Source organism: Bubalus kerabau, chromosome 6 (genome assembly GCF_029407905.1).
Source record: "Bubalus kerabau isolate K-KA32 ecotype Philippines breed swamp buffalo chromosome 6, PCC_UOA_SB_1v2, whole genome shotgun sequence".
In the NCBI taxonomy this organism is placed as follows: domain Eukaryota; kingdom Metazoa; phylum Chordata; class Mammalia; order Artiodactyla; family Bovidae; genus Bubalus; species Bubalus kerabau.
This window is the reverse complement of record NC_073629.1, coordinates 35016453-35028351: the sequence shown is the minus strand read 5'-3', so window position 1 is coordinate 35028351 and position 11899 is coordinate 35016453. Positions and strand designations below refer to the sequence as shown.

At 46.4% G+C, this 11899-nt stretch overlaps 1 protein-coding gene across 5 annotated transcripts in view; it reads right to left on the bottom strand.

Annotated features, from left to right (window-relative positions):
* Nucleotides 1–879: 879 nt before the first annotated feature.
* SORT1 (sortilin 1) overlaps nt 880–11899 on the bottom strand; it is a 67680-nt gene continuing 56660 nt past the window's right edge. For 3 of the 5 annotated variants that reach the window (XM_055584842.1, XM_055584841.1, XM_055584845.1), the window contains exons 16-21: nt 8183–8299; nt 7502–7610; nt 6607–6705; nt 5971–6077; nt 5589–5712; nt 880–5360 (exon numbers count right to left, since the gene is read on the bottom strand). In XM_055584842.1, coding sequence (XP_055440817.1) covers nt 5346–5360; nt 5589–5712; nt 5971–6077; nt 6607–6705; nt 7502–7610; nt 8183–8299 — 571 coding nt within the window. In that variant the 3' untranslated portion in view covers nt 880–5345. The remainder of the gene's footprint in view (nt 5361–5588; nt 5713–5970; nt 6078–6606; nt 6706–7501; nt 7611–8182; nt 8300–11899) is intronic. The other 2 variants (XM_055584843.1, XM_055584844.1) reach the window with 1 other exon arrangement.

The following is an 11899-nucleotide window of genomic DNA, read 5'->3' as shown; positions in this document are numbered from 1 at the left end:
GGTACGAAAGAATCAAATAGAAAAAGCCAACTCCTAGGGTCTTATCCACTGGAAAAGCTAATTTAGTAGGTCTGGGTGGGATATGCATTTAAAAAAGCAACTTACTAATTCTGTTGCAGGAAGTCTGAGAACACTACGTTAGAATTCTTGAAAATAAACCACCCTGGATAACCTCCCCGGGGGGGAGGACTCTTCCAGCAGACATGGGGTTCTCAGGAGCAAGGTCTCTGCCTGGTCATCTTCAGACCATGGCCCCAGAGTAAACATTACATGGAAAGACCCCCCAGCCCCCACCCCCAGCCCAGGACAGCAGGCTAAGTAGTCGTCTGGCTTGGCTAAAGGCTCAATGAGGGTGGGCAGTAACCTCCACTGAAAGAAATATTTTGGAGTCAAGATGCAACTCTTTGAAGGTCCTTAATGAAACGGGTTAGGAAGGACTATGAGTAAGAGTAGCAGGAGAAATGTGAGAGGGGCAAGTGGGCAAGTGCTGAAGGTAAACTCCTCAGTGTTGTTGTCTGTCGAACCTCCTAAAGGATCATGTAATTCAAGACAGTAATGACATGCGGCCGCGTCCAGAAGGAAGAATGTAGCAATCAAAGCTGAGAAGCTTTACCAGGGTGGGTCAGCTATACTTCTAGGGAGGAAGAAAAAGAAATCTGGTCTTATAAACACCCAAGGGTAGGTAGATCTTTGAGAGCATGAAGAAGAAAAAAGTGAGTAGTTTTTCCCATAAATTACCTAATACCCTTCATGTAGGACTTACAGACGCATAGTCCTGGCTCATTAATTGATGTTCTCTGATTGCTGGGGCTCAATTTTTGAAGCCAGGAAAGTGGAGAAACTTTCATATTAACAAACTGTAGCTTAGTCATTTTAGTAGGTCACGTAATAAAGTCCAGTCTGTTTTATTTCTAACCCAAATATTGCAAATATACAGAAAATTACCAGTACAAAGTTAAACACATCCAGATTTATTTACACAGTGCTAAAGAAATTTGAGTTTTATTTCCATTTCATGGAATTTTATTCTGGGGTCTGGCTTTGTTGTGCAACTGACATAGGTCATTGAAACTTGATTATTCCACCTCACATGCAATTTTCTGCCCCAAGGGAACAGAAAACTTGGGGTTTTAGTGCACATGCAGTAATGATCTTAATACTGCTTTAGATTTGAGTAGAAAGGCTATCTGACAGCTTGGGGAGGAGGGAGAGAAGGTACAGAACCAGGAGGGACCACATGCTCAGACAGGGAACAGGAAACAAGAGAGGGATGGATACCAGGCACACATGGGGACCCTGAGCATATCTGTGCACGAGGATGAGGAGGGTACCATCAAAACCCGACCCTCCTCCCTAGACGTCCAAACACAGGAGGTGGGCAGAATCATCAGGAACACTCAAGTCACGTGACCACAAACTGAGGGCATGCGGAGGATGAGAACTGCATTAAGGATTTGGGCATATCATTAACATGTACACTATACAGTTTATACATGTATATATGTACACACACACACACACACAGATATATATATAGAAAGGTACAGATTAGTTTATGTTATTCTATATAAACAAGGATGCTTAAGAATGTACCGGTGTGAAAAAAAATGCACACAGTAAGTTGCTGAAGACAACTTCTAATTAGACTTCTGATTCTTATTTGTTATAATGCAAAGTAGCCAAGAAATCAACATATTCCTGCTATTTCAATCATCCTCCATGAGGGCGAGGCCTTGACCCTCCTGGGGCAGGACGGTGTCCCTGGTGCAACCTGAGCTGGGCAAACTGGTGGCAGATGGAACAGTCTGGCCTCCCTATCACTACCATGTGGAAATCTAAAACTTTGGTTTTTGTTTGAAGGACATGTAAGTCCATGTTTATTTATCTGCTTGAGGGAAGAGAGTAGCAAAGTTGAAAAGCAGAAGCTCTTCCTATTTTAGCAGTTCCAAGTATCCAGGTTAATGTGGGGCAAGGGGGCGGTACCAACAGTGAGCAGGGTGAGCTCCAAGCCACTGCATACAGAAGCAGGGCTCTTTAAAGCTCTCCTAAGGGGAAACAAGAAACTCTCTACTGGAATCACTTGCTTAGAAAACAAAGACTGAAGCTAGGCCAGTCCTGCCACGTGGAGTGCTTGGGGATCGCCCTGCACTCCTCTATCCTTGTCCCATGGTGAAGGCCACGGGAGAACCAGCTGTGGTTGACAGAGCCAGTGGTGGCCAGCACGTTACCGATCTGCCAGGGATGAAAGGCCAGCTTCGGCATGCAGAGGCCCAGAGGTAAACCTAAGAATGAGACAGACACCCTAGAAAGCCTATTCAGAGGCAGATGACAAATTCTAAAGCTTTAGTTACATCCAATCTGTTGAATCTCCTGAGTCCAGCCTAGAACTGCCACAGTCCTGCAAACACTTTCACTCTTCTAAGTGGCGTTCCCATTCGATGAACAGCTTAGGTGTATGCATCCCTGGTCTCAGGTCTCACTGAAAACCAAAAGCCCTCTTAAGTCCAAGATACTTGTCCACAGAGCATGAAAGATGGTGAGTTCACCACCTGGATTTCAGAGCTCAGATCACTCTGGACAGTCTGCTATGTCCAACCTACCTTATGATGCTAACTTCTATTACTGAAACAGTCCCTTGTGCTATTAAGCCTGACACTACACTTTATTTTCAGAGATAATGCTCCAACCTGACATCAGTAGGACAAATCAGAAATCTCTTTTTCTTAGGAGCTATCGTGGCTCTATTAGGCTGTTTTCATCTTGGGCCGGGGACATACCCTTGTGAGATGCGGAAGGCTAGCCAGCCAGGCTTGCTAGCAGTCCTCAAACTGACTAAGCTCTCCAGCCAGTCGTGGGTGGGGGACAAGGGAAATGGAGAGGGTGACTCATCAGTGGAGACTCCATTCCCACACTCTTGAACCACCGTGACCTTCAATGAGGTAAGGGGCGATTTCTAAACACATACTCAAAATTGCCATTACTTTTGCTTCCAGCCACGAAAAATTTCCTGTTTACCAAGTTGGCAAAACAGCTCTACATGCTGCTCTGAAAGAAAGGCCACTAACCCGTGCCCTGAAGAACTGCAAGACATTTGTAAGAAAGCAGCCTGCTCCCACCTGGCAGCAAGAGCATCCATCAAAGTGCATGAGATCCGAAGACAATCACCATCACCACTCATGACTCAGGGACCTTGACATCTTTACTCCATTTTTGTGCCTCAGCTCCATCTCTAATGGGGATTACAAACCCTGTGTTTTTTGTTTTTTTTTTTTTATTCTCACAAGAATGCTGTGAGGTTCAAATGACATAATGCAAGTGAAAAAGTGCCATGAAAACTACCAAGTTCTACAGAAACCCCAGGTATCACTGTCCCGAGTCTTACATGGTTAGAGAAGAGTATTAACTCTCTTACATGTAAAACTAATCAGAGAATTACCGTATGTCGGCACATCTACTTCGGTGGGTGCATGTGGGGAGAAGGGTGTATGGTCTAAGCAGGTCTTCTCTGGGCATCAAATTCACATGGGGCAGGAGGTGAGGGTGAATGGGATAAAAGCTGAGACTTTTTAATCATTTGTGAGCTGGTGTATCTTTGGAATTACTTTCAATTTAAAAACCTTACAAAAGGAATGAGATTTTCCTAAAAAACTAGTGCTCTCTGGCTCTAACAAATATGAACTCTCTTTACAAAAACTGCCTTAACTTTATAGTTCCCTGACTTACGTTAATCTTACTGCAGTTTCAAAGTTTCTTTAAAATTCTCCATCCACTCCCTCCCCTGCGTTCCCTACTGCTGTTAATCCATTCTGGTGAGAAGACAATTCAGCCATCTGCTCACACATTCTGACAAAAGTTCATTTGGCACGTTTACCTTTTCCTGACTTTCTAGCCATAAAATGAACCAGCAGCAAAATGGCAGTTACCACAGAATGTCCCCAGTCGTCACTGTTGGGAGAGACCGTGACCGGCACAGTGGGTGCGCTAAGGCTGGAAACGCACTACTGGGTCCGAGTACAGCCAACAGTCACGCTGTATGAAAACTAACGACGACAGCTTTCCATCACTGTCTGGCCACCCAAAAATCCGCCTCGCTACATTTTCTAATTTATGCCATTTTTTTAAAATGTCAAAGGGAACATTTTATTAAATTTAAAATATGAACTTAATGTATCACATACAACATCAATCTGCACTAGAAGCATGTTTTTCAGTTGGTTTGGCTCAAAGTTTCAAGCCAACAAATTACTTGGCAAAGCTGGGGAAGTGGAGGGGCAAGGAGGAGAACTTGGTAACAAAACTGAAATTTTTTTTTTTTTAAAGCTTAAAACTGAAAACATGTCTAGTTACGGCTCCATGTAGAGCAGCAACCTAAGAGGAAGCGAATAAGCAGCCATTCTAATGATTCACGGACGAATCGTCCTCAGAGGCTGTGCTGCGCACGCCACCAGCCGCTACAGTGAAGAGGCTGCTCAGCCTGGGTACCCAGCTTGAGCCCCATCCTTGAGCAAGTCCACTGGCACACACATAAGGCATGGCTTGAAAGATCTTGGAAGAAGCAAGAATTTCTCCTTTAATAGGTGCTAAATCTAGTCAATTCTCTGCTGTTCCCTTCTTCCTGCCCCAAGTTAAAAATATTGCCCTTTAGGTTTTCCTGATTTAGTGTCTTGGAAGCACATGTAAGTTAGTTGCCAAAGGGCAATTAACAAGGGTATTGCCTAATTAAACAGGGGAAAAGAAAAATCACTGTGGCCTATGGCTCCTGAAAGAAATAACAAAAAGCAGTGATCTATGTGAGGAGCTGGTGTGCACTATTCTTGGAGTGGGGCTGGCCCCAGAGGGAGAGAGGCTGCCCAGGCTGTGCCAGTCATTGCAGCCTCTTTGCTCATCTCTGCAGCTGCTTCGTGGTGCTGGCACTGTCCAGGGATGGCACAGCCCAGGGACAGCACCGAGGGCTTCATGAGAATTGATGACGAAGCTGGCCGGTGCCCTGGGGTAGGCGCCACGCAAAACATGTGACTGTGGGGTTAGTGAAAAGTTCCCTTCAATTCCATTTCATTTCCCTTAAAAACCAAAACCAAAAAGGGCCCATACCTTGCAAAAACACAGAACTCGTAAAGTTAAAGAATTAAAACTTTCCCCTCTCTTCTCCGAGCCAATTGGCAAGAGTGTTTCGGGTCCCCACCCCCCTATTTCTTTAGTGTAGGTCCTTTTGGCTTTGATGGAAGCAGCAGAAACAGAGCTGGGCCCTTCGCAATGGGAAATTTATTTCCCCAGGTCGGAGCCACAGGGAGTGTAGGAGGTACTGCGGTCCATCCTTCGTACTCGGTCCCAGCTCTTTTGAGGAGCTATTCCAGAAGGTCCTGAAAAAACAAAAGACACGGGCCATATTATTTACAGACCAAAAAAAAATCCCTAATCCTTATTTTGAAAGCCATTACGTAGCTTCTGGGTTGGCCAAGTCTTAGTCATTAAGTTGCTGCTTCTAGCTTATACCCTCCGTTGCTTCAAACATACCTTGGTCATAAATAAAAAAAGAATCGCTCTTTTTAAAAACTTCTGCGCCACCCCTCAAGAAGAAACAGTCTCACCTCATCTGAGTCATCATGATAACCGCTTTTGTGAGTGTGGGAGGCCGTGTCCAAAGCATCCACACCATCCACACCATTAGCCTCTGCGTGCTGCTGGAGCACCGAGTACCGATGCACCAGGAACCTGGGGGCGGAAACTGCTGTCAACCCTCACGTGGTGAGGAAGAATGCATTTCTTATAGGGCTGTGGACTCTCCAAGTTTTACACACTCATAGAATGAGCCGCACATACAGGAAGCACAGCCTATAGTTGGTATATGAAAAATGGAAGGAAAGATTTGGGTCTGATGTTTCAGTAACATCACTTCAACTAGTCAGTTTTCACCAGCGGCAGACTCTGCCCTTGGCTGACTTGTAGGTTTGACGGACTCCGGTTCCTTACCTTCCACCACAGACGTATTTCTTCACAATGAGCACTCCTGCTATGACTGTGACCAGCATCAATCCCACAGTGGCCAGGATAATTGGAACAGAATTTGACTTGGAATTCTTGATAAATTAAAACACAAACACACAATAAATTTTGGGCGTGCATATTCCAGGACTGAATTCAAAGAGGCTTCTCAATTTCTTATTTCTCTGTTCAACAATCTGTAGTCTCTAGGCACCTAATGATGAAATGTTCCCAAACCCCTCAAGATGACCATCTCAGTGCTACCAGAATACCACAGCTGGCAGAGGGTAATCAAAACTTGAGCTGCCTTGAAGCTGTCAGAATAGTGCAAACTCAGGGGCTTCAATGTCAAAGTTACACTGGAAGCTATGGTCCTAGATCAAATATAATTGTGACTGTTCCCCGTGACCACTGGTTATAAGTCTTGGAGCTTTTAAGGATGAAGCAGAGCGAGAGACCATGACAGTAAGTGGGCTGAATGAATCTAGCAGAGGGCCATCACCTGGAAAGGAGCTGTGCCAATGCTGTCAGGCAGGCCCTCCCATGATCACAAGATTCATTTCTTAAGTTTTCATATGTTGTTATAAATAAGCTTTGTCATATCGTTGTCTGAGTGTGACCTACCTGCTTCTGGGTGGGAGATAGGGAGTGTGTGTTTTCAGTGTATCCCAGAGGAGGCGGAGCTGGATTCTGGGACAAGCTGTGTCCCTGTGGGCGGGAGTCCTGTGCAATCACACACACAAACACTCTGAGGACAGCCGCCAGGAGTGCAGGGCAGTGATGCAAAGAAGCAGGAGCTTGCCCCCAACAAGTACACACACCCACACACTCTTCTCCCCCTGCCTTCTTCCACCCCGTCAGGCCCTCACTCCTGAGAAAGTTAGACAGGAGGGACTGCAGACTGTCCATCTCTCAGTTTCCAGATTAGGAACCTGGGGTCCACAGTCTTCTGTTCCCAGTCACACTGCTGGGCCAGCACTTCTTTATCAAGAGGGTTCCTCTTACCAGATTCCCATATCCAGGCCAGACAGTTCAATGCTACAGATCTGGAATCAGCTCTCAAACTTGCTTCCAAATCAAGACCAGCCCCTTATTACGGCAGTGCAGGTTCTCCTTATGAACACACCTGACATGACTCGGCACAGAGATCCCCACTAACCAGGGTCCCATGCCCTTCCCTTCCACACGTGCAAAACCCCAGCCCTTGATGGCAGGACTTGTTGAGTCTTTTTTCTAAGTGACTCTGAGCCTCAGAAATTTTCTCAACCCTAAGCTTCTAAGACTTGGATAAATACTGAGCACCATTTTCCCTCCCCCCCACCCCATTTTCAGTAGATGAGCTTATTGTTGGCTTAAGTGACCATCCTTCATCCTAACAGTTTCCGTGCAACGGGAAGCCTGACATAAGTGGTCTGGCCACTTGTATTAGGTGATAAAGTTCTCGACACACTGTAACTTTGACCTTCCTGGCAGAACTCAAAACCCCACTTGTATCTACACCAGATCTACTTTAACACACCTGCTTTTCTGGACTCAAAAAGTTGCTTGTGCATTTCTTTTTCAAGTCTTTCACTTCTCGAACTGGATTCACGCCACCCTGGCATTTGTCTCCTGGAATTTTCCGGTACCTGAGGGGCAGAGAAAAGGTGCTGACAGAATACAAGGATGCACTTCTGGGTTCTTGCTTACTTCCTGAAAACAAGATTTGAAAAGCTGCAGAAAAACTTCTGGTCCTTACACCATCTTTCAGGGCTTGGGGGAGATCCACAGGGTGCTGGGGGGATATCCTGTGTAGTTTCGGTCCTTGGACAGTCCACACACCCCTTGCCATGCTGCAATGACATGCCGACTTTCTGCCCTACGAGACTGCTGGGGAAAGCCCGTCAGTACACAGGGGCGGGGAGAGTTATCAGGGGAGTAGGCAGTCAGGCTCCTCTAGAATGGCACTCTCTGCTATGGTAACTATTTACTTTTAAATTAATCAAAATTACTTCAGTTCCTCACTCTAGTGTCAATAGCCACAGAGGGCTAGGGGTCACTGTATCAGATGCAGCAGATTATAGAGCATTTCCCCCACCACAGAAAGTTCTACCAGACAGTGATTTTCTAGACTCTCTCAAATACTCAGAACAGCGTGGAGGGAACTTTCTCCCTGCACAGGGGAGATGCAGGCCCGACGCGGGAGAAGCAGCCGCCTCACCCGTTTGTTGTCAGGTGCTCTTCTCTTCCGTACAAACAAAACTCGAGGTCGTGGCCCTTCAGTTCTGGCTGTTCCACACATTTGGAGTCATTTTCTGGACGGAAGTAGCCAAAATCACTGTAAGAATCAGCAAAGAACGTATCTTTCAAAGTTGCTGAAAGACAGGACGCAAATAGCAGTGAAGGCTTTATGTGGGGCAGAGGATGGTTAATATTCCAGGCTTGGGTTGCCAGAAAGCAGCTAAGGAAGTCTGTGACATATAAAGAGGTCTCTTTAGGAACAAAAGCACACGCAGAGGGCTTAATTGGGGGGTGGGGAATGGCTTATGGATTGGGCCTGGTGGACTGAGGACTCAGTAGCTAGGAGTTCCACACAGACAGCTCAGGCTCAGGGAAGGGAAATTGCGCAGTCTATAGCGGGTGGGGATACACGCAACTAAGACACAGAGAAACAGTGCGTTAGCCACAGACCTAAACGCATGGACTCAGCAATTCTTTCATCTCCAAATAACTCATTATCAGCAATTCTTTCATCTCCAAATAACTCATTATGTTATACCCATGAGAGTGTATATCCAACCTTTCCTGCCTTCCCCACATCTGTGTCCCTCTCAGCCTCTTAGATGGTGCCTGATGCCAATGTGAATGCCCATCCCTGCCCTCCATTCCATCCCATCTCTCCATAGTGACCTGTTCTCCTTTCTCTGCTTTCCCCAAAGTAAGGATATGCAGGGCCTTGGCACCTCGTGCCCCTAGGTGGGGGCTTGCTTCATGAACAGCTTGGAGGGACCGCCAGTCCCCTCACCCGGCAGCTTCTCCTTAGCTTGCACCTGTCCTCTTCTTTCACCACCCTCTCTCCCTTATTGGCCAATTTTCTCTTTTACTTGTTCTGTTTTACTCATTTACTTTTTATGCTCTGCATCTTGGCTTGAAACCCCCGCTGCAACCTTCAAAATGAATGTCTGCGCCCCTGCAGGCCCACCAGTCACCCAACCTTGGGGCTTTCTCCTTTCTCTGTCTTGCTCACTTTGGCCACCTGGCACACCACTGGGCCCACCCACTGCAGCCCCGAGAGCTGCACTCAGGTTTCTCTGGTCACTGCTGGCTCTGCTCTCTTCCTAACATGTAGGTGCAGATGTTTCCCAAGATTCTATCATTCATTCTCCTACTCTGTATCTGCTCTCCCTTCATGAGCTTAACTATTTGCTGCAACTAAAACTTCTAGGTTTGGACTTCCCTGGTGGTCCAGTGGAGAAGAATCCACCTGCCAACGCAGGGGACATGGGTTTGATCCCTGTCTGGGAAGATTCCACATGCCTCGGAGCAACTAAGTCTGGGAGCCACAACTGCTGAGCCTGTGCTCCGCAACAACATAAGCCACCTCAGTGAGAAGCCCGCACACTGTAATGGAGAGCAGCCCCTGCTCGTCACAACTAGAGGAAGCCTGTGCACAGCAACAAAAATACAAATAAATAACAATTTCAAAAAATTAATAAAACGTCCAGGTTCTACCTCTGTTGAGCTCTAATCCTACATTTCCAAATACTTGCTGAACACTGCCACATAAATCTGTTGACAGAACCTCAAAGAAACAAAAATGTTCAAAATGTATCATGTTTCCTCCTTTGTGCTAGCCTCTCCTGTCATTTCTTTACATTTGTCCAGGGCACCATCTTCCTGAGCACCCCTATCTGGACGCCCTCACTTCTTTCCTGTGGCAGCCACGGCTTCCCCTCACAGCCTATCTTCCGGCATACTCTTTCTTTTTGAAAATTATTTATTTATTTATTTTGGGCTGCCCCGGATCTTGGTTGCTGCAGGTGGGCTTTGTCTAGTTGCGGCAAACAGTGGCTACTGTTTGTTGTAAGGTACGGCTTCTCACTGCGGCGGCTTCTCTTGTTGTGGAGCACAGGCTCTAGGCGCCAAGGGCTTCAGCAGTTGCAGCATGTGGGCTCAGTAGTTGTGGTGCATAGGCTTAGCTGCTCTGGGGCATGTGGGATCTTCCCAGACCAGGGATTGAACCCATGGCTCCTGCATTGGTAGGTGGATTCTTCTCCACTGAGCCATCAGGGAAGCCCCAGCACAACCTTCCTGATCGTGCTGTTGGGGGCCTACGCTCACTCAGTCCACTGGCTTTAATGATCTGCTTCTTTCCAGATGTACACATCAAATCTTACAGCTCATCAGGGCTCAGCTCAGATGCCACTGCCTCTATAAAGCCTCCCTGATCCAACTCCTTTTAGTCTGGATGGAAGAATCTCTCCCTTCTCTAAATCCATTAGGTACTTAACAGTTTCTCTTTTCAAACATAATCATGTGACTCTTACCAGAAGAGTCTATAATAAAATTTCTATTATCACTTTTGCACTGCCCTGTGCCTAACAAATATTCAATGAATATTTGGTAAATATATAGATGCTGCTTGGACTTCAAGGTTTTCTGACAAATACTGAAGGGAGAGGGTAGGAAGAACAAGAGAAGACATCATGCCTCCAATAGCAAGGAGAAATTTCTGGCAAAGATTTTTGTGTGTTCAATCCAAAATTCCAGGGACCACACCCTCCCCACTCACAAAGTATACATTCCTCAGGCATGTGGGGTGTGTGTGCAGGCTCTGGGGCAGAACTAACTGCCGGGTTCACATCCCAGCTCTGCCACGTAACAGCAAGTTAGTCATGACCCCTCTCTACCTTTGTTTCTCCCTTTGTGAAATGTAAATAACCATAGTACCTATCTCATGCAGCTGCTGAAGAGAAGTGTAAGTTGCTTAGGACAGTGTCTGGCACAGAGGCAATGTTTAAAAACGTCATTATGACTGCTATCATTATGGCTATGTGATTATCAAATACAATATGTGCTCAGGGGGTTTAGATTTTAATGGTGGAATCTAATCTATATGCAAGAATTAAAATATAGTGAGTGCTGTAAAAATATAGTAAGTGCAGTGGGAGCCTAGATGAGGAAAAACTGGGGAAGGCTTTAGGAGGCAACATCTGAGCTAAAGTATTAAAGGCCAAAGAGGAATTCACCAGGCTTGGGGGGGGTCAAGCAGCAAATGTGGAAAGACCTTCCAGGCAGGAGCAGCAGCACGCACAGTGGCATGGAGCTCTGAAGCCGCAGAGCATGTTTGGAAAACAGAAGTAGTTCAGGTGACCGAGAGTCAGCCTGTGTGCCATTAAGGGTGAGAGAGCCCTTCAGAGTCTGACAGTATCCACAAACTCCAGCCCTATTATAACATCCAAGTGACCTGAGTGCCATTTTCCCTTGTAGAAATAGAGAAGGGAGGGCCCCTGGCCATTCCACACACAGATGTGAACAACACAGGAGGAAACACACGGTCAGACGGGGGTTTGTTCAGTCCCATACTCTGTCACCTATAGTTCAGGAGAATAGACTGTAGGAGGGTAGGACTGCTATCTTCCTGTCTTCTTTTCCAAATCCACTTCTACCTCCCTGACAGGTTCTTCTGCAGCTAACAAGTTCCATAAGATTAGTACCTGTGATGTGAAGCAGTTCCTCTTATTCACCCTAAACTAGACTACCAAGGGACTCCCTCGCCTCTGTACAATCAACTAACCCTGTGCCAGCCACGAAACTAATCCTTAAGCCTGGATGGTTCTGAACTCTAGGGGTCCACCATGATGGCTCCTGAGCCTTGACGGGATATAGAGACCAAACATTCTGATGGCATCTCCTCTCTCAGGACAGGGCCACTCTC